The 26,666-nt window shown below is 42.8% G+C and overlaps 1 protein-coding gene across 1 annotated transcript in view; it reads right to left on the reverse strand.

Moving 5' to 3' along the window:
• The window catches only part of LOC135526283 (testican-1-like), a 284,606-nt gene that overhangs the window by 41,863 nt on the left and 216,077 nt on the right, over positions 1 to 26,666 (reverse strand). Inside the window, exons 5-7 of the mRNA XM_064954530.1 lie at positions 18,752 to 18,872; positions 14,036 to 14,168; positions 11,523 to 11,646 (exon numbers count right to left, since the gene is read on the reverse strand). Of these exons, the coding sequence (XP_064810602.1) occupies positions 11,523 to 11,646; positions 14,036 to 14,168; positions 18,752 to 18,872 (378 nt within the window). The remainder of the gene's footprint in view (positions 1 to 11,522; positions 11,647 to 14,035; positions 14,169 to 18,751; positions 18,873 to 26,666) is intronic.

The raw sequence follows: 26,666 nt of genomic DNA on the forward strand, positions 1-26,666 counted from the left end.
CACTACTCTCTTCTATCCCATCAACTTTCCCTTCTGCTAAATCCCCCGTCACTCGATTCTGCCTCTTTCGATCCCCACTCTCCTCCTTTCCGCATCCTTCAAATGGTTCCTTCTTTAAAAATTGTGATCTTACGCCGCGGGACTTAAGAGGTAATTTGTGGTTTAGTACGTTACCCTGCGTCACTACTTCATTGCTCCAGACCAGCGCAAGGGGGAGTTAGAGCACTGATTATGCTTTTGGTGTGACGCCCTGACCGTAGAGAGCCTTTTTATGTCTCTATTTTGGTTTGGTCAGGGTGTGTTTTGGGTGGGCATTCTATGTTCTTTATTTCTTTGTTTCTGGCTGGGTGTGGTTCCCTATCAGAGGCAGCTGTCTATCCTTGTCTCTGATTGGGGATCATACTTAGGCAGCCCCTTTCCCTCCTTCTGTGTGGGATCTTGTCTTTGTTCATGTGCATGTAGTTTGCACAACAAAGCTGTTCGGTCGTTGTATTGTTTATTGTTTTTGGTGTACATTGAAAAGTAAAGGAAATGTACGCTTACCACGCTGCATTTTGGTCTCATTCCGACGACGATCGTTACATTTGGGTCCTACTGTGTCTCTAAATGACAATGAATGGGTGACATAAACCTAAATAGAAACTGATACTTGTGCACGACTTCAGTAATACTTACTAAAACTGTTGTTACACTAGGGGTTTTATTATTTCATTTGGTTAGGATTATTGTGCTGTTACTGTAGTACTGTAGGCCACTCCCGACCGGTCACATTATACAGCACCCGAGTGGTGCAACGGTCTAAGACACTGCATAGCATTGCAAGCTGTGTTTCTACAGATGCTGGTTCAATGCCCACCTCGACTGGGAGACCCATGAGATGACTGTAGGTTTTTGGTTTTTCTCCCTCTCAAATCAGAAATAAATCATTCTAAATAACAAATTGGCTTTATTTACAAATTAGTAACAATGGTCTCAGCGCATGTTCAAGAATGGCCTTTTTTTCACTCATTTTATGTTATTTGAGGGGCATTGCACTAATAATGGCGCTGACTAGGGAAACGTTCCCGCTGTTCTGTTCTTAGTGCCAGTCTGCACGTTCAAAATAAAACAATATAACTAATAATGGCATTGTCAGGACTTCCACCGAAGGTGGCTCCTCTCCCTGTTCGGGCGGCGCTTGGCGTTCGTCGTCACCGGTCTACTAGCTGCCACCAATTCCTTTTTCTTTTCTGTTAGTTTTGTCTTGATTGTTTTCACCTGTTATTTATTTGTTGTTAATTATGGCCTATCTAAACTTCCAGGGCCTGCCTGCTTTTGTGTGGGCTTATTCTCACTGTCAGTGGTGAAATTGTTTTGCTCATATGTATTTTGCTGTCTGTTATTTTCCTGGTTTTGGGGATATACCTGTTTATTGGTAATTTTGCCTGGTTGTTGGCTAGACCCAGCTTAATAAACGTATGCATTGGAAGCATTGCTCTCTGCGCCTGATTCCACACCCACCACTCCTAGCTATCCGTGACAGGCATCTCTATGCTTTCATGAATAAAATAATGACAAAACTACTCTTTCAAAATGCCGATGTTAATTTAGTTATGGATCCATAATTAATTACTATGGGAATAAATATCATTGAATTACAGAAATATCCTCCAATCCTTTATATGTAATTATTGGCGGAGAGTCACGTCATATTCCTCGATATACTGTAGGACTACCGTAGGCGACATGAGTCTCACTAGTGTTGAGTAATGTGCTGTTAAAAGTGGTGTAGGTTTTATTTATTTATTTAAAGAGCATAATGAAGTTAGAAGCAAAAGGATTTGAAGCAAAAGCCTACAACTATTTCAGCACCGTTTCACACGACTCTGAGACAAGCATGGGGACTGGTCAATGAGATTTGTATTTTCACTTAATCTCCTTTGGGTATTGGTTAGACTAGAATTAAAAGATTAGGGTGCAGAAATGTTATGCTCTTAGTGTTAATTTGACTTAAGTAGGCAAGTCAGTTAAGAACAAACTCTTATTTTAAAGGACAGCCTACTCCTTCCTCCTTGTCAGGGAATTGAACCCCGGTCTCCCACGTGCCTGCATTTTTGACTTGAGGTCACCGAGAAAGTCTGGACATGGCCTGCTCTCCCTTATGTAAGGAATTAGGCACTTTCCCATGTTTACTACAGTATGTATTGTAGGATATGTTTACTTGTCAGACTGCACAGTAGCCTAATAAACAAATGCAGGTGGCTTATGTCTTCAAAATGCTTTAAATGCTTTATTATCCAAATGTAAAAGCATATACTGTACAGTGCTGTATTTCTTCATCAGCATCTTTATGCTTTCGTTAATGAAATAATGCTAAAAATACTCTTTCAAAATGCAGATGTTGATTTAGTTATGGATCCATAACGAACTACTATGGGAATAAATATCAATGAAAAAGTTGTCTAATGAAGGCAAACAAAGTGTTGCTTACTGGAAAATGCTCTTTCAAACACACATGGTCACGTTGTACAGCGTCATTATGGCTATTAGCAGGGCGATACTTTGGCCTTCATAAATATAATTTTGGCCTTCATTCAGATTACAATCACTCACTGTCGTTTTTCGAGAAAAAAAACGAAATCTCCAAAATATCGTTACTTTTTAAACAAAGCGATTATTATTATTATTTGTATTAATTCATTTATAATAATATAAAATCCCCTTAGATATTCTCACAGATCCAAACGGAAAATGCCTCTTACTAATTTAGAATCCACCAATAATCTAAATGTAATCATTGGTGGAGAATATTTGTAGATATACTGTAGGCCTACCATAGGAGAAATGAGTATTGGTTACACTACAATTAGGAGGTGGAAATGTTATGCCCCTTAGATATTAATTGAGAATCCTCTTATGCTGTAGCCTACTACCGACAGTCACGTTGTAAAGTGCAATATTTTCCATTCCATCCTAACAAAAACCCAGAGGGTTTCATTTATCTCAGAATAGAAACACCATACTGTTCATCAAATTTATTCAGCCAAATTTCTTAAACTCAATCCCATGTACTATGTTATCACAAAAAAATGTTTTAAATTCTCTAGTAATGCCAATATGGGAGACGATCACATGCTTCTCAAAGTTGCCCTCTGGTGGTTAAACTACCACTATCTTGCATTAACGTTAAAAAAATGTCTGACAATTAAATAACTTGCCACAGAATGCTACAGCAGCCGGCACGGTGTGCTCAGTATGACACAACTTTTAAAGGAGGAACCACTGTATGAAAACGGAGGACCGATCATCCTTTCACTCCCTCCTGTCTACCTTCTCCTCCTCTGCATCAACTGCTAAAGCCACTTTCTATCACTCAAAATGTCAAGCTTCTACCCCCCCCCCCCTTAACATACAGTTGAAGTCAGAAGTTTACATACACCTTAGCCAAATACATTTAAACACTGTTTTTCACAATTCCTAATCCTAATCCTAGTAAAAATTCCTTGTCTTAGGTCAGTTAGGATCCCCAATTTATTTTAAGAATTAGACATGTCAGAACTATAGTAGAGAGAATGATTTATTTAAACTTTTATTTCTTTCATCACATTCCCAGTGGGTCAGAAGTTTACATACACTCAATTAGTATTTGGTAGCATTGCCTTTAATTGTTTAACTTGGGTCAAATGTTTCGGTTAGCCTTCCACAAGCTTCCCACAATAAGTTGGGTGAGTTTTGGCCTATTCATCATGACAGAGATGGTGTAACTGAGTCAGGTTTGCTCGCAAACATTTTCAGTTCTGCCCACAAAGATTCTATAGGATTGAGGTCAGGGCTTTGTGATGGCCACTCCAATACCTTGACTTTGTTGTCCTTAAGCCATTTTGCCACAACTTTGGAAGTATGCTTGGGGTCATTGTCCATTTGGAAGACCCATTTGCGACCAAGCTTTAACTTCCTGACTGACGTTGCTTCAACATATACACATAATTTTCCTACCTCATGGTCCCATCTATTTTGTGAAGTGCACCAGTCCCTCCTGCAGCAAAGCACCCCCAAAACATGATACTGCCACCCCTGTGCGTCATGGTTGGGATGGTGTTCTTCGGCTTGCTAGCCTCCTCCTTTTTCCTCCTGGTCATTATGGACAAACAGTTCTATTCTTGTTTCATCAGAACAGAGGACATTTCTCCAAAAAGTATCATCTTTGTCCCCATGTGCAGTTGCAAACCATAGTCTGGCTTTTTATGGCGGTTTTGGAGCAGTGGCTTCTTCCTTGCTGAGCGGCATTTCAGGTTATGTCGATATAGGACTTGTTTTACTGTGGATATAGATACTTTTGTACCTGTTTCCTCCAGCATCTTTACAAGGTCCTTTGCTGTTGTTCTGGGATTGATTTGCACTTTTCGCACCAAAGTACGTTTATCTCCAGGAGACAGGACGCGTCTCCTTCCTGAGTGGAATGACGGCTGCAGGGTCCCATGGTGTTTATACTTGCACACTATTGTTTATACAGATCAATGTGGTACCTTCAGGCGTTCATGAACCAGACTTGCGTAGGTCTACAAATACATTTCTGAGGTCTGGGCTGATTTTTTAAGATTTTCCTATGATGTCAAGGAAAGAGGTACTGAGTTTGAAGGTAGGCCTTGAAATACATCCACAGGTACACCTCCAATTGACTCAAATTATGTCAATTAGCCTAACAGAAGCTTATAAAGTCATGACATCATTTTCTGGAATTTTCCAAGCTGTTTAAAGGCACAGTCAACTTAGTGTATGTAAACTTCTGACCCACTGGAATTGTGATACAGTTAAATAATCTGTCTGGAAACAATTGTTGGAAAAATGACTTGTGTCATGCACAAAGTAGATGTCCTAACCGACTTGCCAAAACGATAGTTTGTTAACAAGAAATTTGTGGAGTAGTTGAAAAACTAGTTTTAATGACTCCAACCTAAGTGTATGTAAACTTCTGACTTCAACTGTAGATATGTGTTGACTAAAAGAAGCAGCAAGTAATGTCTGCTAAATAATCAAGTTGATGGCGCAGTCATATAGCCTCGGCACCTACTGTACATAAAGCTGAGTGACTCACTCATTCATGGCTTCGGACCAAAATAAATAAGTACCAACAATCTTTCTGATCGTCTTTAATAAAGAAATGTTTTGAATGACCTCGAACTGCACCATCTCCGTCGCCCACACGCACTTTAAACATTTGGATAATAAAGCATATTGAAGATAGAAGCCGCCTCTTAATGAGTTCCAAGAGCCGACCTTTTACCCAACGATTATTATTATTATTATTATTATGATTATTAACCCTGCATTATATAATTCTATAAAAGGCCCGTAGATATTCTCACAGAGCAGATTTGCTTTAACAAAAAATTACCACTGTCTCTTGCACATGTCCTTTTCCTTTCATAATGCATCCTTATTTACAAAGACATTATTATTATTATTAACCTGCATTATAATGACATAAAATCCCCTTAGATATTCTCACAAAACAGATTTGCCCTAACGAAAAAAGTTACTTTAGATATTAATTTAGAATCCTCCAATCCCCTAAATGTAATTATTGGCGGAGAGTCACGTCATTGGCGGAGAGTCACGTCATTGGCGGAGAGTCACGTCATTGGCGGAGAGTCACGTCATTGGCGGAGAGTCACGTCATTGGCGGAGAGTCACGTCATTGGCGGAGAGTCACGTCATTGGCGGAGAGTCACGTCATTGGCGGAGAGTCACGTCATTGGCGGAGTCAGGCGGCATCGGCGGAGAATCAGGCGGAGAATGACACGTTGAAGAGGGTAAGGAACGGGATGGAGTTTACAACCCATGTCAGGCACACCTGTGACCTCGGGAACTCCACTTCCTGTTTGTGGTCTCTGCAAACAACGGGTCCTTGATGAAAATACCTGTCTATTTCTGGAAAAATCACCCCGATTAACTCTTTAGTCATATCAGTTTACTTATTTGCTTATGGTTTTGCCTACACCTAGTGACCTGTTTAAATTATATGAGCAAAAAAGATTCCATTTGATTTGGAATGCCATGCCAGACAAAATTAAAAGGGCCTATTGTCTCACCCCATGTTCAAGGACGGCCTTTTCCCCTTTATTCGAGATTATAACTACTCACTTTCGGTTATTTGAAAACGGAAAAATCTCCAAAATATCGTTACTTTTTTAAACAAGGACTTGAAAATGAGATTGTGAACTCAGCAAACAACGTTTCCACTACGAGAATGAGAATGGTAAATGACTGTAATTAATATATTCATTCAATACATTGGAATACAAAAGAAGCCATCCACCCATGATGGACTATTAGCAGGACAATACTCTTCATAGCCCGGCTACTGTATGTGTTAAAATCACCCCAATTTGTAATGTATTTGATGCTTAACGGAAGCATAAAGATGTTGATGAACAGATACTGTACAGTATACTGTGTGCTTTAGCTGACATTCAGTGGTTGCATAAGGTTTTGAGTTAGAAATTTTGAGTATTTAAACCTCTTCGGGATTGGTGTCTCTTCCACGGGACGGTTGAGATGATATAGGCTAATGCGATTAGCATGAGGTTGTAAATAACAAGAACATTTCCCAGGACATAGACATATCAGAGCTTAAATTCTTGTTAATCTAACTGTACTGTCCAATTTACAGTCACTATTACAGTGAAATAATACCATGCTATTGTTTGAGGAGAGTGAGTAATTTTGAACATGAAAAGCTATTAATAAACATATTAGGAACATTTGGGCAGTCTTGATAAAAAAATTTAAAACAGAAATACAATGGTTCATTGTATCAGTCTAAACCTTTGCACATACACTGCTGCCATCTAGTGGACAACATCTAAATTGCACCTGGGCTGGAATAATACATTATGGCCTTTCTCTTGCATTTCAAAGATGATAGTACAAACAAATACAAAAGAACGGTTGTTTTTTTCCTTGTATTATCTTTTACCAGATCTATTGTGTTATATTCTCCTACATTCCTTTCACATTTCCACAAAGTACAAAGTGTTTTCTTTCAAATGGGACCAAGAATATGCATATCCTTGCTTCACGGCCTGAGCTACAGGCAGTTAGATTTGAGTATGTCATTTTAGGAGAAAATTGAAAAAAAAGGGCATATCCTTAATAAAATAACGAGAAAAAAAACTCAAAATGCAGATGTTTATCTCAACTCCATTTTAGTTCTACTTCCCCCCAGCTCCACGACCATGAGTAAAACCTTGCTGAGATGACCAATGCATTTGTTTAATTGTTGTATCGTCAATTTCTCAAGCCAGAACGTCTTGATGGCCTTCACCAGTTCATTTTTGCTTGTTGGCTTGGCAGAGTTACGTATGAATTTTTCAGAATAAAGTAGGCTAATAAAGGCAACAAATTATTGCTTACTGGAACACCCAAAGTCATCCCATTGTTATAATAGGATTTGAGGCAATAGCCTACCCGAATGTGGTCAACTCTTCCAGCACCGTCACGCTGCTACGAGACAAGCATGGGGACTGGTCATGATAAATCAACAACATTTTTATTTTCACTGAATCTCCGTTTGGGTATTGGTTCGACTACAATCAGGGTGTGGAAACATTAGGATTATTTTTGCTCTTAGTAGCCTACTCCCGACCTGTCACGTTGTACAGAGCCATATTTTCCTGATGGAAACCCAGAGGGTTTAGTTTTTTCTTGGAATAGAAACGGCATAATATCAATCACATTAATTAAGCTACATTTGTTAAAATCAATTCCATATACTATGTTCTTACAAAAAGGTTTTAAATTCTCCACTACAGCCAATATTAAAAACAGTCAAATGCTTCTCAAATATGCCCTCTGTTGGTCAAACTAGCACTAACTAGCATTAATAACAACAATGGATGACACTTAAATAACGTGCCATAGAATTCTTCGGCAGCCCGCAAGGTGTACTGCAGTATGAAGCAACTTTTAAAGGAAGAACCACTGTAACTAGCCTGTCTTGACCTCTTTCTCCCTTCTCTCTCCAGATGAAATCCTGAAACTAGTGATGCCCTGCTGCCCGACAACTTGTCCGCTCGAACCCATCCTCTTTTCCCTTCTCCAGACCATCTCTGGAGACCTTCTCCCATTCCTCACCAACTCACCCCGTACCACTGGCTGCTTCCCCTCTGACTTCAAAATTATCACAGTCGCTCCCCTCCTCAAGAAACCAACACTTGACTCCTCTGACGTCAAAAAGCTATAGAACGGTATACTTTCTTTCTTTTTTTCCCAAAACACTTGAGTGTGCTGTCTCTGACCAACGCTCTTGTTATCTCTCTCAGAATGAACTTCTTGGCTCTAACCAGTCAGGCTTCGAGATGAGTCACTCAACAGAGACTGCTCTGCTGTGTCACGGAAGCCCTTCTCACTGCCAAAGCTGACTCGCTCTCCTTTATTCAAACTCTCCTTGATCTATCCTCTGTCTTCGGCACCGTGAACCATCAGATCCTCCTCTCCAACCTCTCAGGGCCGGGCGTCTCAGGCTCGGCACACGCTTGGATTGCTTCCTAACTGGCAGGCCGCTCCTACCAGGTGACGTTGATAGTATCTGTGTCTGACCACGTGCTCTCACTACTGTCCCCCAGGGCTTGGTTCTAGGCCTTCTCCACTTCTCTCTATATAACCTGTTCACTCAGCTCTGTCATATCCTCACATGGTCTCTCCTATCATTGCTTTGCGGATGACACTCAACTACTTTTCTCCTTCCCCACTTCTGACACCCAGGTGACTCGCTCCTGTAGGTTCATGCTCTACAAAATCCTCACACAGGAAGTGGCGCAGGTCCTAATCTCCCGTCTGGACTACTGCAATTCGCTGCCAGTTGGGCTCCCGCTTGTGCCATCAAACCCCTGCAACTTATCCAGAACGCCGTAGCCCGCCTGGAGTTCAACCTTCCCAAGTTCTCCCATGTCACCCTGCTCCTCGCCACACTCCACTGGCTTCCAGTCAAAGCTCACATCCACTACAAGACCATGGTACTTGCCTAAGAAGCAGCAAGAAGAACTGCCCCCCCCCAAACTTCAGGCTATGTTCAAACCCTACAGCCCATCCCGAGTCCTACGTTCTGCCACCTCTGGTCTCTTGGCCCTCCCACCCCGACAGGACAAGGAAGAGCCTAGTCAAAGCTCTTCTCTGTCCTAGCACCCCGATGGTGGAACAAGCTTCCCCCCCGAAGCAAGGACAGCAGAGTCCCTGCTCATCTAGCTCTATTCTCCCAATTTACCACCTTTATAGACGATATTTTGCTCCAACAGAGCGATCCCATCCCCAAATATATACATTTCACCCCACATGATCATTACGTACATGATGCACTATGGATGTGAATAAATTACAAAACATGGCTATACAAAAACAAATCATACTTAAATCATATTTAGGATCATGTATAAAAATGCCCAGTTGCCCATTATTTTGGCTACAATGGCTAAGAAGAGAGCTCAGTGACTATGAAAGAGGGGTCTCAAAGGAGCATAGGGGATTTAAAGGTGGTGTGTGTGGTGTGTGTGTGTCTCAGTCATCAAATCTCAACCCAATTGAACACTGAACACTTATGGGAGATTCTGGAGTGGAGCCTGAGATAGCATTTTCCACCACCATCAACAAAACATCAAATTATGGAATTTCTCGTAGAAGAATGGCGTCGCACACCTCCAATAGTGTTCCAGACACTTGTAGGATCTATGCCAAGGCGCATTGAAGCTTTTCTGGCTATTATGTTGGTGCTTACCTGTTTGTATAGCTATATACATAAAGAGATGGAAAGGGGGTGTGCTCTCCGTCATAAGCAGGAGATTACAGTGAGGGAGGGAATGAGAGCTGTTGCTTTATATTCCTCCCTCCCTCCCTCCTTTCCTCCCCCTTCATTCTATGGAAAGGCCTACAGTTATAAGTATGTCACGTAAAGTTACTACAGACAGACATGGCTGATTCCTTGGTCTCCGTCCCAAATAGCAGTATATTCTCTATATAGCGCAAGGGCCCATAGGGAATATGGCCATTTGGGAAGCAGCCAAGGTGTCACTGTAATACCAAGCCCACCACTCTTAGTCCCTACACCAGGATTGTGTTTTGCCTACTGTCTTAACACACACTCACTCCCTCACCCTCCATGCTGCTATACTGTCTTAACACACACTCACTCCCTCACCCTTCATACTGCTATACTGTCTTAACACACACTCACTCCCTCACCCTCCATGCTGCTATACTGTCTTAACACACACTCACTCCCTCACCCTTCATACTGCTATACTGTCTTAACACACACTCACTCCCTCACCCTCCATGCTGCTATACTGTCTTAACACACACTCACTCCCTCACCCTCCATACTGCTATACTGTCTTAACACACACTCACTCAGTCCCTTACCCTCCATACTGCTATACTGTCTTAACACACACTCACTCACTCCCTTACCCTCCATACTGCTATACTGTCTTAACACACACGCACACACTCACTCCCTCACTCTCCATACTGCTATCCTGTCTTAACACATACTCACTCACTCCCTCACCCTCCATACTGCTATACTGTCTTGAGAGAGAGAGAGAGAGATAGAGAGAGAGAGATGGGAAAGGAGGTGGGAAAGAGATGGAAACTCCTTAAACCACAAGGAGTTTTTTTGCTTGTTTTACATTCCAGTGTGTGTCCCCGCATATATGTGACTGCATTAACTTGATTGCCACCGTCTCTGTGATGCATTCAGATTAACCCTGCTCAGGCACACACATCACCACCACTTTCTGATTAAAAGATCACGTCAGGGCTGTATTTGATCACGAGCAAACTCACTGACAGCTTATAAATCAATTCATAATGAACACATTTGGTCTCTTTTTCATAATGACAGGCCGTGTTTCTCCTAGTAGCTTCAGTCGCATTGATTTATTTAAAACATACCATTATATCACATCTAGAAGGGTAGAGCTCATCTATGCAGGTTTAAAATTCCATTAGTGCCGATGCAAAATGCACACACATTGTGCTTAATCCAACACGCAATACAACCGCCTGTACTCTGTCCTAACCTGTATTGAAATGCTTCATGCGTTGAGTACCTGAAGTACAGCTGCAACACTGGTTTCACAATGTCAGCAGGATATCAATAGTTGTATTTTCACCGCTATGGCTGCAAATCCCGTACTAAAGAGAGTGAATTATGTGGAGTATGAGCGTTGATAGCACAGTTACAGTGTGTTAGTAATGTGATGTATGGAAACGGGCATCTTTAAACCAAACAGGGCCAGACAGAGGCAGCATGTGCTGTCATAATACCAGCGCTTATTTCACTAGATCAAGATGCTACGCTGGGACAAAAGGTTGTGTGTACTTTAACTGGTGTGTGCGTGTGTGTGTGTGTGCATGTGCCTGTGTGTGCAACTGAAGCACTTCTTTATTTTGCCAATTAAAAAAGCCACCTACACAATGACTGACTGACTGATACTGACAGACTCATTGACAGACTGACAGGTTTAGGGTTAAAGGTTACTCACCGGTCTTCTCTGTCTTGTCTCTATGTGGTTTGACCAGTTCCTGACCAGGCAGACATGGGCACGGTCCCTCACACTTCAGAGCAATGCTCTTCCCTGATGTGCACGCCTGGAACTCCAGCTTACACTACAAAACACAGAGAGTCATGGGTAGTGGAGTCTTTCTTCATGGAGAGGCAGATGAGGTAGGCAAGTCTCCCTTGAGGTAATGTTGGACATTCAGCTCAAATGAACAGATGTGGCCACTAAGAAGCTATGTAAACACACTTTTACACAGACCACTGGCTTTCTTTTCCTGGCTTGTGTGTTAGAGCATATCCATTTTCTCAATACAACAGCAGAGTACAGTAATCAGGTCATGAATAAATGGAAATAGCCTTTAAATGCACTAAAACAATATCCCTGAAATAATGAACCTTCTGTCAAAATAAAATCCAATTTTCCCTCTGAGGGTCTGCAAGAGATGCGTGCGCGCGCGCGCACACACACACACACACACACACACACACACACACACACACACACACACACACACACACACACACACACACACACACACACACACACACACACACACACACACACACACACACACACACACTCTCTCCTCTCAGCTCTCCCGTTGACACTTTCAATTTCACACATTCCAATTTAAATCCATCACCTCCTCCCTGACAGTTCTTAGATAGCGGCACTAATGTCGCCTAATGCAATTTGTTGACAAAGGTACGCCACTCTCCCGTTCTACACATATTGAATTATCTGTCCAGAGGGAGGAGAGGAAGCCTATGAAATATTCCCCAGAAAATTCAATTTGCTGCCATTTCCAGGCTAGTCAAACACTGTCCGTGTCAGTATTGAGAACATTCTGGAATATCTCTCTCGCTCTCTCTGTGTACGGCTTTGATATGTTTTAAATGATGTACAAATGCAGAAAAGAAACAGAAAATTAGGGAGATAAAAGTAGAGGGTCAAGTACATAGAACAGGAGAAGGAAAAGGAAGGAGGGAGAGAGAGAGTGATAGGGAGACGAAGGAATACTATATTTTTCTCTTTTTCTGTGTCATTACACTCTAATGACACAGTAATAGAGAGAATTAGGGAACATAAAAGTGAGACACAAAGAAATAGAGAAGATGAGACAGAGAAAGAGAGAGGACATGATTGTTCCACAGTGAGTGGAGGGGGCCGAGAAGTTCAGACTGAAGCACTACTCATCCAGAGGGTTTAGGAGAGAGGGGGATGAGCAAAGAGAGAGAAGGATGAGAAGTGGAGAGAGTTAGGAGAGAGGAGCAATGTAAAGGGCTTTACTCTGCAAGCTGCAGTCTCTCTCCAGAGATGAAAGCATCCTTCTGATAATGGGATCTGGAGTGTGTGTGTGTGTGTGTGTGTGTGTGTGTGTGTGTGTGTGTGTGTGTGTGTGTGTGTGTGTGTGTGTGTGTGTGTGTGTGTGTGTGTGTGTGTGTGTGTGTGTGTGTGTGTATATGCATGTGAGAATCCAACATCATTTCACACTTTATAAGAGCACTACACTAAAAGAGCCAGATTCTTAGCCCAGGCGCTAACCGTTATATTGCTGTTCGTCTCAGTAGGGGCGACATCACTAGCAGCTAACTGAGGCCACACATTTATCCAGACCACTGAAGCCAGAGGGAGCAGGTACAGGGAGAGGAGAGAGGGACAACACTGCCACCCCTTTCCCCCTCCCCTCCTTCGCTCTCTGATGGAGAGTGACACTCCAATCCCCCTCTCCACCTCTGGAGTGGATGAGGCAAAGGGGAGTGGGGGCAGGTATGTGTGTGTGTGTGTGTGTGTGTGTGTGTGTGTGTGTGTGTGTGTGTGTGTGTGTGTGTGTGTGTGTGTGTGTGTGTGTGTGTCAGTGTGTGCTAATGACAGAACCCCCATGAGAAGAGGGCTGATTGATCTCTGCGAATCTATGTGGCAGAGGATCGCCTCCCTCAGTGGTAACGCAGGCCAGATTAGATTTTGTGTGTGCATGCGTGCGTGTATGTGTGTCTGTGGTTACAGAGTGGTTTCTAGCTATTAAAAGGGCTTACATTCTATGGGCATTTTATCTCAGTAAAGGTGACAGAGGGGGTGAGGTGGAGGGATGGGGGAGCAAAACAGGGATAATTGGGGAGCAAAAGAGAGGGAGGAACTGAACGAGACCGAGGGAGAAGAGAGGAGAAGAAGGAGAGGTTGTTTTTCTCTAGCCGAAGGACTCTGGAATCAAATGGCATCGGCAGACACAGTTCATCCTCAGCGTCATCCATCACGGCTGACGCGGGCATTTACAGAGCGTCGCCATTCCGAAGCTCTCCGTGTGTGTGTGTGTGTGTGTGTGTGTGTGTGTGTGTGTGTGTGTGTGTGTGTGTGTGTGTGTGTGTGTGTGTGTGTGTGTGTGTGTGTGTGTGTAGACCTATGACTATAAATGAGCAGCCAAACAAGAGATATTAAAGAAAGAGAGAACGAGGGAGAGAGAGAGAGAAGATGGGTTGGGGTGGTATGCGTCTCACCTTAGAGGAGTAGGTGTGGCCGTCAGAGCCACACACGGGGCTGGGGTGGATGACAGGGCACGGTCCACACTTCCCATGGGCCCCTGTTCCTACCCAGTGTTTGTGGGCCAATCTTTCTTTTCTGGGTTTCACACTAAGAGAGAGGAGGGGGGGGGGGGTCAGTGAGAGACACGCGCATAATGCAATATAGTAGCATATTACTCAAAGATAAGCGAACATATTTGATTGTTCATTTCTACTCGACTCAGTATCCCGGTTACAAATGTCTGAGAGCACTGTGGTAAGAGATCCAGGAAGTTGAACAAAACTGCAGGGGCTTCCAATGACAACAGTGGATGTTAAATGTTCAATGCAGCTGTTTCATTCACAATATCAAATCATTTCTGGGTAACAATTATGTACTGTGATCATTTAAATTAAAATGGTTTAAAAAAAAGACACAAAAATAGCTTCTTAGCTAAGAGCAATTTCTCAAGGAAGACTTTTGCCTCGACTGTCTGGGAGTGGTCTGCGTGGGGAGGGGAAAACTGAACAGCTGCTATTGGCAGAGAGGTTTAGAACTCTTTTATTATTAACTAATAGTCTGAGTCGATCTTCACGTAAGGAATTCCCCACGCCCACAAATTGGGGAAAACCACATTCTTTCCAATTGAGCCCCATTGTAAAAGAGGCGTCAAATTTTTTTGTTACATAGAAATAACAAAACATGCAGAAAAGCTGCTGTGCTGTTCAATGTACATGAACCAGGCCAAACATCCCGACCTACGGTTGGCAATGCTCCCACGTAGGGAAATAAGGACGGCTTGGAGAAGAGCCCTGTGGCTTCAGGCTATTTAGTGTAGGACAGTGAGTAATGTGGGGAACCAGTGTCCAAGTAGGCTACACGTAGCTATGTGTGTGGAAAACATTTCATCACAGATGAGACATTTAACTTGTTTAGCATAGTCCATTTGTAACTCCACTCACTACTTGCATCTATATAGTCCATTTGTTTGTGTTGTTGGCCATGGCTAGCTTAATGTTCCCGGTCGGTAGCTAGCTAGCACTGACTCACGTGGCTGCTAGCACTGTCATGAAAAGCAGCATGAGTGAGAACGGTAGGGAGCAGGCAGTGTTGAAAAGTCATCTCTAGACATGCTGTACTTTTCTTAAATGGAGTTTGTAACTGACTAAAACAAGCAGACAGCACGAAAATTGCACATGAAAAAGGTAACGTTTTTGCTGTGAGTCAATGGAGTAACCGAGGTAACCACGGGTTGTTTTCCCCATAGGTGGGCTGGGCCACGACGCTCTATCTAATACCGACTGGGACTATTTAGCGGCTGGTGATTTTCAGGCTGTCTTTTCAAACAGCTCTCGACACTAATAGGGCATTATCATAATGTTCACAATCTCACAGTATTATTCATACCTCATAGTGTGGTATTATATAAGAACATTTAGAAATCACGTTTTTTTGACTGACCTTTGAACTCAATTTCATTGGATATTGCTTGTTCATACAACTTTAATTGCATCCAAATTGCATTCAAAATGCACGTTGCAGAAGTCAAATTGCACACAATTGCATCGCTCCCAATCAAAGTTGTCTATTCAGTAGATAAACAGGTCTGCCAACTACACTTCTTGTTCCAAACAGTCCAAAACAACAGCAGTAGAATAATAACAGCATGTCTCATCACTCCAATCTAATTGTCTTCGTACCAAGATGGCGCCCGAGGCGTCCATTACTGCTGTAACTCTCAAACCAAATGATGTACTGTACATCTATGGTTCAGTCTCTCTCTCTCTCTCCTTGTGGATAGTAGTGTGTGTGTGTGTGTGCCAGGGTAATGAAGGCCCTTTTCTATAACGAGCGTAATTACATTGGATAAAATCTTCCAGCAATCTTCTCGTTAAGTGCTCCGCCCTCCCTCACCCAGTCTGTCTGTCGACACATCACCCTCCTCTACAACAACACCAGAGGTGTGAAGTTAGAGAATACAAAAACCCTTCCCCGAAATGAATCTGACAACTGGGATGTACGGCGAACGTCACGGACTTGAGAATGAATAGGGTGCGGGTGTCAGAGTGGGGTAAGGGGTAAATCTGTCACACATCTCTGGCTGTGAAACAGGTCCATTCCCGTCCAGGTCTGGGGCAGCATGGTGCGGTGCGGATCGGCAGGCAGACACCTCCTTGATGCCTATAATTATCCAACTCCCCAGCCGTGACAAAAACACTATAATCACAGATTAGACATGCCACGCACTGCCAATACCTACTAGTGAATAAAAAAGCAATTATGTCTCATAATACTGCGTAATATAAAACGCTGATGAGGCTGATCAAAATCTCCTAAAGATGTCCACCCTCATCCTCCTCCTCCCCTTTCTCTCCTCCTTCCCCCCTCCTTTTCATAGATAACCCTGAAAGCCTAGGAGAGCTGTGTGTGTGAGTGTGTGCGTGTGAGTGTGTGTGTATGTGGGTGTGTTGAAGCGTGTGCTTCCTCTAGTCAGGGTATCTATGTCTGGGTAGATAACACATACGCATGGCGAGGGAGAGAAGGATCGCTGTCAGATAGCTGTGTGTCCAACACGCCTGTGTTTGTTCATGCGTGTGGTCTCTGTGTTACGTGTCGGGGTGTGACAGAATGGTGTGTGGGAAGAGGGGAGGGCATTAGGCTCACAGACCACCCCTGGAGACCCTGCCGTGAAACTCTCACTCTCTTCTTTACCCAGCGGACATCATTCTGACTGACTGACCACAGAGCACAAGGAGGGAGAGAGGGAGAGCGAGAAAGAGAGAGTGAGAGGGACAGAAGGAGAGAGAGCGAGATCGAGAGAGTGAGAAGGAGAGAATGGAGAGAATGAGAGAGAGCGAGATCGAGAGAGTGAGAAGGAGAGAATGGAGACAGAGAGAGCGAGATCGAGAGAGTGAGAAGGAGAGAATGGAGAGAATGAGAGAGAGCGAGATCGAGAGAGTGAGAAGGAGAGAATGGAGAGAATGAGAGAGAGCGAGAGCAAAAGGAAGAAGGAGGGAGAATAAAGAGAGAGAAGGGAATAATCCTTCTTTTCCTCCTATCTTGTTGTTTCTCTCTGTCCATTGGTTTCTCTGCATTTGCCTGCCTCCTTAGTGCGCTCTGTCCATTGGTTTCTCTTCATTTGCCTGCCTCCTTAGTGCTCTCTGTCCAGCTCTCTCAAATCGCGGCAGGGTCTCTCTCCATCTCATTGGCCTCCTGGTGATAGTGTGTGTGTGACCGTTCGTGTGTGTGTGGAGGGCGGGGGGGGGGTCAGCTGTGTTTCCCTTGACACACACACACACACACACACACACACACACACACACACACACACACACACACACACACACACACACACACACACACACACACACACCACAGCTGGCAGTTTTAACAGTGGAAATGGAGCTCGACTAGGTTAACGGCACACAGTATAACAATGACCCAGCTGGTATAGTGTAGACATACAGCATATGAACCAGTGCTCCAGTCACTCAGAGTACATCACTGAGTGCCTCTGCATGTACATAGCTCTGCGGTAGATTTCAATCTGTTTTAATATGCCATAACTTCATTGAATTTAACAAGTTATGAACAAGTCATCATCCCAAATATCACCCTGAAGGTCTCACGATTCAAATGATTAGGACATCTGAACACTTTAACTAAAGTTCCAGCTGTGTATTTGATCTGTGCATGTGCTATGACAAGGAACGCGAGCCTTCCTCATTGGCGAAAATGTGAGTTTGGCGAAGTGAGTATGGAAAATCCGAAAGTGTGCATCTTTGAAACAGTTTTCACATACAAACTTTATATGTTTCCCAAAAATGAGACGATGCCTGTGATACAGTAGAACGTTTATTTTGATTGCCGATTTTACGCATCTTTCAGGTAGCCTATCAGTCCTATCAGGTAGCCTGAGCCAGGCTACCATGTAAACCGGATTGTAAGGGAAATCATTATTCTTGCAAAGCATGTCAACATTTTAATCTAACTATTGTATTAACCAGAGTATTCGCAACAATTTTGAATGCATGTTAATGTACACAGGTTCTTTTTCTGCTATATTCAGTTTGAAACTGGATCAGCAGAGCAGTGGTAGCGACAGAAGACGTGCTTGGAGCCCTCCAGTGACGAGTCTCTGTTCTGCTCTTCTCTGCGCCTGTACACCCAGAGGTGCCAGTAATTATGAGTAACGAGCACTTACTCCCTATTAACGGCCATTGCATCATTTAGATTTGTTTGTATTAAACTGAAGACTGGAGAGAGGCACCGGGATCAAGTGTTGAGGGGGGCCCCATGCCTCCCCCTTCTTTCTCTCCCCCACAGAGATCCTATATGTAATGATATGCTCCCCACTCTTCCACCCCCTCCTCCTCCTCCCCCTTCTTCCTGTTCTCTCTGTCAATCAAATGACATCTCAGTGGACAAGAGCAGTAATAGAAGCTGAGGAAATGCCATGCAGAGTGCATACCTCCGCAGACTTCAATGGCTGCGGAGAGAGGCTAGGACACAGAGATTGCACATGATTTGCACTTAGGAGGCAGGTGGGTGGTGAGGCTAATACCAGGCCAGGGTATACTGTAGGTTACTAAAGTATGTACATCATCAAAGCCATTAAGCTAAAGAAAGGCATTCGAGTTTGAGCTTTTCTTTTCCTTTACCGCACATTGTAGAGGACTAAGGGCTCGTGGTGTGCTTTATGAGAGTCTTACCTGTGTCGAGGCTGCTTGTGGTTGGTGTTGGTGCAGATGGCTGTCTGGTAGTCGTGGCTGAAACACACCTTGTGAGCAGGGCAGCGCACCTTCAGACATGGGTCTTTAGTGGCGTCCGGAGCTACATGGAGAGAGAGAAGGGACCAAATTCATCACTAAATGATTAAATCATGACCTACCATTGGCAGTACAAATGGAACGTTCATCAAGACAAGTATGCTCATATCCAGTGTTGGACAAAATGCCACCCCGTTCCCAGTGAAAGTTGCGCCCCTGCCCATGTCAGACTAGTATCAGTCCAGAGAGAATATGGATTCTAGCAACAAAGAGAGAAGAGAGGGGCTGGAGAAGAGAGTCTATTCACAACCAAGAAATATCTTTCAATCATTCAGACACAGAGATAAAGGAAAGGAGTCCGATGAAAAAACCTGAGTGCCATATCAGCATCACACAACTACACGAACACCGCCCTCTAACTCAGTGCTTCGACAAATGTCCGCCCTCGCCATTCAGAAATAAGCATTTCTGTCAATGCCAGCAACCATAAAATAGAGGGGAGAGAAGAGGAGCGAGGGAGAGGGTATGTGTCTGCAGGGGGCTTATAGCAGTGGCCAGGCCCCTAAATGCTCCAGGATCTCAACCATATAAAACAGTGACAGTTGAACCCTAAATCCTTCTCCCTGATCTGAAACTGAAACCTATGTATTTATCCTGCATCTTCAGCCATTCCAACATTCAGCAATCTCACACCTGAGAAAACACATTGCATTAAGAAAAGTAAGAACCATAGGGAAGAGCGAGAGACATGGATGTAGCTAGTGATTTTGGAGTGTTACCATTCTGGACCTGCCTCATCAGAACTCTGTGCAAGCGAGTAGTATAGCCCTGTCTACGTTCACATCAATCTCCCCAGCAACATTATCTCCATGGCTGCGAGACACAGGTGGCTGGCGTCTAAGGTGACGAAGATCAAAGACACACATTGGCTCTGAGCGTTCGGTCACTTCCCTCTACGCTTACTACACAAATCCACCCACAGGGGATGGGGAGAAAAGGAATAAAGAAAGTGGGAGAGGAGGAGGAAGAAAGAGAGAGATGGGGGTGCTGTAAAGGAGGGAAATATGTCGGACTGTGGGGGGAGCAGTTACCATTACTCAGTTCTTCTGATTCCATATATTCACTAGGGAGGAGAGGAGAGGAGAGGAGAGGAGAGGAGAGGAGAGGAGGTGAGGAGAGGAAAGTTGACCAACAGTCTTTGATCCTGCTTTGATTCTAACGGGGACATTTCTAAATGACCCCAAACTTATGAACGGTAGTGTATATATACAGTTGATGTCGGAAGTTTACATACACTTAGGTTGGAGTCTTTAAAACTAGTTTTTCAAACACTCCACACATTTCTTGTTAACAAACTATAGTTTTGGCAAATTACTTGTGCATGACACAAGTAATTTATCCAACAATTGTTTACAGATAGATTATATCTCTTATAATTCACTGTATCACAATTCCGGTGGGTCAGAAGTTTACATACAGTAAGTTGACTGTCCCTTTAAACAGCTTGGAAAATTCCAGAAAATTATGTCATGTCTTTAGAAGCTTCTGATAGGCGAATTGACATCATTTGAGTCAATTGGAGGTTTACCTGTGGATGTATTTCAAGGTCTACCTTCAAACTCAGTGCCTCTTCGCTTGACATCATGGGAAAATCAAAAGAAATTAGCCCAGATCTTAGAAAAAAAATTGTAGACCTCCACAAGTCTGGATCATCCTTGTGAGGAATTTACAAATGCCTGAAGGTACCACATTCATCTGTACAAACAATAGTACGCAAGTATAAACATGGGACCACGTAGCCATCATTCCGCTCAGGAAGGAGACGCGTCCTGTCTGCTAGAGATGAACGTACTTTGGTGCGAAAATCAAATCAATCCCAGAGCAACAGCAAGGGACCTTATGAAGATGCTGGAGGAAACAGGTACAAAGGTATCTATATCCACAGTAAAACACGTCCTATATCAACATAACCTGAAAGGCCGCTCAGCAAGGAAGAAGCCACTGCTCCAAAACCACCATAAAAAAGCCAGACTACGGTTTGGAACTGCACATGGGGACAAAGATCGTTCTTTTTGGGGAAATGTCCTCTGGTCTGATGAAACAAGAATAGAACTGTTTGGCCATAATGACCATCATTATGTTTGGAGGAAAAAGAAGGAGGCTTGCAAGCCAAAGAACACCATCCCAACCGTGAAGCACGGGGGTGGCAGCATCATGTTGTGGGGGTGCTTTGCTGCAGAGGGACTGATGCACTTCACAAAATAGATGGCATCACGGGGTAGGAAAATTATGTGGATATATTGAAGCAACATCTCAAGACATCAGTCAGGAAGTTAAAGCTTGGTCGCAAATGGGTCTTCCAAATGGACAATGACCCAAGCATACTTCCAAAGTTGTGGCACAATGGCTTAGGGACAACAAAGTCAAGGTATTGGAGTGGCCATCACAAAGCCCTGACCTCAATCCTATAGAAAACTTGTGGGCAGAACTGAAAAAGAGTGTACGAGCAAGGAGGCCTACAAACCAAAAGTTTGACCCAAGTTAAACAATTTAAAGGCAATGCTACCAAATACTAATTGAGTGTATGTGAACTATGTGAATCATTCTCTCTACTATAATTCTGACATTTCACATTCTTAAAATAAAGTGGTGATCCTAACTGACCGAAGACAGGGAATTTTTACTGGGATTAAATGTCAGGAATTGTGAAAAGCTGAGTTTAAATGTATTTGGCTAAGGTGTATGTAAACTTCCAACTTCAACTGCATATAACATTTATTTATAACGCTTATTGTTGCAGTGCGTCCGCATTGGTGAAATGACAAGCTACGTTCGGACTCTGAGGATTTTCACGCTGCACTCACTCACTGACGAACACAGTAACGCTCTCGCCCCCCACGCACACATGGATCCAAATGTGACACACAATTGTTGTGCACTGAAATCTTGGGAGAGTCAACCGCCAACTTAAAACCATACCGCTATCCAATGACATCATGAGGAGTAGAATCCAGGACATGTCTGAGGACATAATGCACCAGACATCAGAGAGCACCAGTGCAAATGGCCATTACGCACAGCAGCTTGATGAATCCACGGATGTTGCTAACCATGCAATTCTAATGGTCTACGTCAGGCCCATCTGGGATAACTTCGAGGAGCAGTTCCTTTTTAGTGATGATCTTCCCACCACCAACACCACAGAGTCTGTCTTTAACACAATGGATATGTAACTGGACTCTGCGGGATTGGCCTGGGATGGGTGCGTCGGAGTGACCACTGATGAGGCAGCTGCCATGACGGGAAAGCTACCCCGGAGAAGCAAAGCCGATCCTGGAGAGGGCACCCGAGTGCGACGTGGAACCACTGCTTCCTACACAGGGAAGCATTGGCAGCGAAGGACATGGCGCCTGAGCTCCACGCCACTCTCCAGGATGTGATCAAGTGTGTCAACTATATCAAAAAAAGAGTTCCACGAAAAGCAGGCGTTTCCAGGCCTTCTGCAGGGATATGGGGAGGGAGCACCAGCAGATTCTTTACCAAGCAGAAGTCCACTGTCTTTCCAGGGGTAAAGTGTTGGGTCGCCTTTTATGAGCTTCCTTTGCTGCATTTCTTTCGGAAAACAAGTCATCTCTGCCAAACATTCCGATTGTGAGGTATGGCTCGCGCAAGTTCCCCCAAGCAGCAGGGTATGTTCTTGCGACTACTTCCCCGGAGGAGAACAGGAGACTGGATACGGGACGCCTTTCGGGTGGAGATGGGAAGCATCACGTTGCCAAGCAACGAAGAGGATCTGATGGTGGCGCTGTCATTTGATCGTGGACTGAGCATGTGCTTCCCGGAAATGACACGGCCAATGTCCTGGTGCAGCGTAATGGGAGAGTATCCTGCTCTCTCCTGTCATGAAAACAGAATCATGCTACTGTTCAGCACTACCCGTCTGTGTGAAAGTGGCTTCTCTGCTATGGCCGTGCTGAAAACTAAAAGCAGAAACAAACTGGACAGGCAGCATGACCTCCGAGTGTCCCTGTCAACCAAACTTCAATAAACGTATCAAACTAAAGAACAAGGCAGTTAACCCACCGTTCCTGGGCCGTCTTTGTAAATAAAATTGTGTTCTTAACTGACTTGCCTAGTTAAATAAAGGTAAAAAAAGAAAGAATAATTAAAAAGAAACACCCCCAGCTTTCCCACTGATAGGCTATGCACGCACGCACGCACACACACACACACACAAAATAACAAGTTAATGAGTTATTGTTCACTATGTTAATTATTATTGTTAATTCATTCTGATATTCATATTACATTTTATTGAACTGGTTAAAAACGTTACACCTTCAGAAAAACTTTTCAAGGTTGTGAAACTATAAACATTTGCATTTGGTGATTTAAGAATTCCTAATGATTGTTGTTTTTTCTATTTTAAACACTGATGTGTGTTACTGTTCATTAACATTATTGGACTGGTATGTGTTACTGTTCATTAACATTATTGGACTGGTATGTGTTACTCTAACATTATTGGACTGCTATGTGTTACTGTTCATTAACATTATTGGACTGGTATGTGTTACTCTAACATTATTGGACTGGTATGTGTTACTGTTCATTAACGTTATTGGACTGGTATGTGTTACTCTAACATTATTGGACAGGTATGTGTTACTGTTCATTAACATTATTGGACTGGTATGTGTTACTGTTCATTAACATTATTGGACTGGTATGTGTTACTGTTCATTAATATTATTGGACTGGTATGTGTTACTCTAACATTATTGGACTGGTATGTGTTACTGTTCATTAACATTATTGGACTGGTATGTGTTACTGTTCATTAACATTATTGGACTGGTATGTGTTACTGTTCATTAACATTATTGGACTGGTATGTGTTACTGTTCATTAACATTATTGGACTGGTATGTGTTACTGTTCATTAACATTATTGGACTGGTATGTGTTACTGTTCATTAACATTATTGGACTGGTATGTGTTACTGTTCATTAACATTATTGGACTGGTGTGTGTTACTGTTCATTAACATTATTGGACTGGTATGTGTTACTCTAACATTATTGGACTGGTATGTGTTACTGTTCATTAACATTATTGGACTGGTATGTGTTACTGTTCATTAACATTATTGGACTGGTATGTGTCACTCTAACATTATTGGACTGGTATGTGTTACTGTTCATTAACATTATTGGACTGGTATGTGTTACTGTTCATTAATATTATTGGACTGGTATGTGTTACTCTAACATTATTGGACTGGTATGTGTTACTGTTCATTAACATTATTGGACTGGTATGTGTTACTGTTCATTAACATTATTGGACTGGTATGTGTTACTGTTCATTAACATTATTGGACTGGTATGTGTTACTGTTCATTAACATTATTGGACTAGTATGTGTTACTGTTCATTAACATTATTGGACTAGTATGTGTTACTGTTCATTAACATTATTGGACTGGTATGTGTTACTGTTCATTAACATTATTGGACTGGTATGTGTTACTGTTCATTAACATTATTGGACTGGTATGTGTTACTGTTCATTAACATTATTGGACTGGTATGTGTTACTGTTCATTAACATTATTGGACTGGTATGTGTTACTGTTCATTAACATTATTGGACTGGTATGTGTTACTGTTCATTAACATTATTGGACTGGTATGTGTTACTGTTCATTAACATTATTGGACTGGTATGTGTTACTGTTCATTAACATTATTGGACAGGTATGTGTTACTGTTCATTAACATTATTGGACTGGTATGTGTTACTGTTCATTAACATTATTGGACTGGTATGTGTTACTGTTCATTAACATTATTGGACAGGTATGTGTTACTGTTCATTAACATTATTGGACTGGTATGTGTTACTGTTCATTAACATTATTGGACTGGTATGTGTTACTGTTCATTAACATTATTGGACTGGTATGTGTTACTGTTCATTAACATTATTGGACAGGTATGTGTTACTGTTCATTAACATTATTGGACAGGTATGTGTTACTGTTCATTAACATTATTGGACTGGTATGTGTTACTGTTCATTAACATTATTGGACTGGTTATGATGTCATGAGTCTGATCATTTCTTACACCCCACTACTGAACTGGTCGCCTAATTAAATGGCTTATTCTCGACATTTGAGGTCAATTGTGCGCCTCCCTATGGGACTCCCAATCACGGCCGGATGTGATGCAGCCTGAATTCGAACCAGGTATTGTAGTGATGCCTCTTGCACTGAGATGCAGTGCCTTAGACTTCCACGCCACTCCGGAGCCCCACACTCGGGGGTGTGCCAAGCTTGTCGCATCATACCCAAAAAGACTTGAGACTGTAATCGCTGCCAAAGGTCCTTCAACAAAGTCCTGAGATAAGGGTCTGAAAACCTAAATATCACATTTTAAATACATTTTGCTTTGTCATTATGGGGTGTTGTGTGTAGATTGATGAGGGGGAGGAAAAAATGATTGAATCAATTTTAGAATAAGGCTGTAAAGTAACAAAATGTGGAAAAAGTCAAGGGGTCTGAATACTTTCCAATGCACTGTATACATTTTTAAAAAGCAACGGTAAACTGTTGTGAACACAACCTGGATTAAAGCAGGAACCTGTGGAGAAAACAACAAGGATTAAAAACCTAGAATCAGCTTCAAAGCCAAAAGGACTCCGTGCTGCTGATACACAGACCCCCGTTAGCAAACTCAGAGTGTGTATGATAACTTCACAACACAAGTGTGGCCAGGCCTCAACTATCTCTCTAATGGGTTGTGTTTGAGCTGTGTCTGCTGTGTGATGTCAACACGAGTGCTCTCTGACCCACAACACACTGGTGTTTACATCCTTGTTTAGTACTGGTATACACTGCTGGTACACATCGATACATTTACCAGGTAGGCTAGTTGAGAACAAGTTCTCATTTACAACTGCGACCTGGCCAAGATAAAGCAAAGCAGTGCGACACAAACAACAACACAGAGTTACACATTGAAAAAACAAGCATACAGTCAATAACACACAATAGAAAAAAAGAATGTCTATATACAGTGTGTGCAAATGGCGTGAGGAGGTAAGGCAATAAATAGGCCATATTAGCGAAGTAATTACAATTTAGCAAATTAACACTGGAGTGATAGATGTGCAGATGATGATGTGCAAGTAGAAATACTGGTGTGCAAAAGAGAAGAAACGTAATTAAAAACAATATGGGGATGAGGTAGGTAGATTGGGTGGGCTATTTACAGATGGGCTATGTACAGCTGCAGTGATCGGTTAGCTGCTCAGATAGCTGATGTTTAAAGTTAGTGAGGGAAATGTTTGCAATTCATTCCAGTCATTGGTAGCAGAGAACTGGAAGGAAAGGCGGCCAAAGGGGGTGTTGGCTTTGGGGATGACCAGTGAAATATACCTGCTGGAGCGCGTGCTACAGGTGGGTGTTGTTATCGTGACCAGTGAGCTGAGATAAGGCAGAGCTTTACCTAGCATAGACCTATAGATTACCTGGAGCCAGTGGGCCTGGCGACAAAAATGTAGCGAGGGCCAGCCGACTAGAGCATACAGGTCGCAGTGGTGGGTGGTATATGGGGCTTTGGTGACAAAATGGATGGCACTGTGATAGACTGCATCCAGTTTGCTGAGTAGAGTGTTGGAGGCTATTTTGTGAATGACATTGCCGAAGACGAGGATCGGTAGGATAGTCAGTTTTACAAGGGTATGTTTGACGGTGTAAGTGAAGGAGGCTTTGTTGCGAAATAGGAAGCCGATTCTAGATTTGATTTTGGAATGACTAATATGAGTCTGGAAGGAGAGTTTAAAGTCTAG

Source organism: Oncorhynchus masou, chromosome 32 (assembly GCF_036934945.1).
Source record: "Oncorhynchus masou masou isolate Uvic2021 chromosome 32, UVic_Omas_1.1, whole genome shotgun sequence".
Classification (NCBI taxonomy): domain Eukaryota; kingdom Metazoa; phylum Chordata; class Actinopteri; order Salmoniformes; family Salmonidae; genus Oncorhynchus; species Oncorhynchus masou.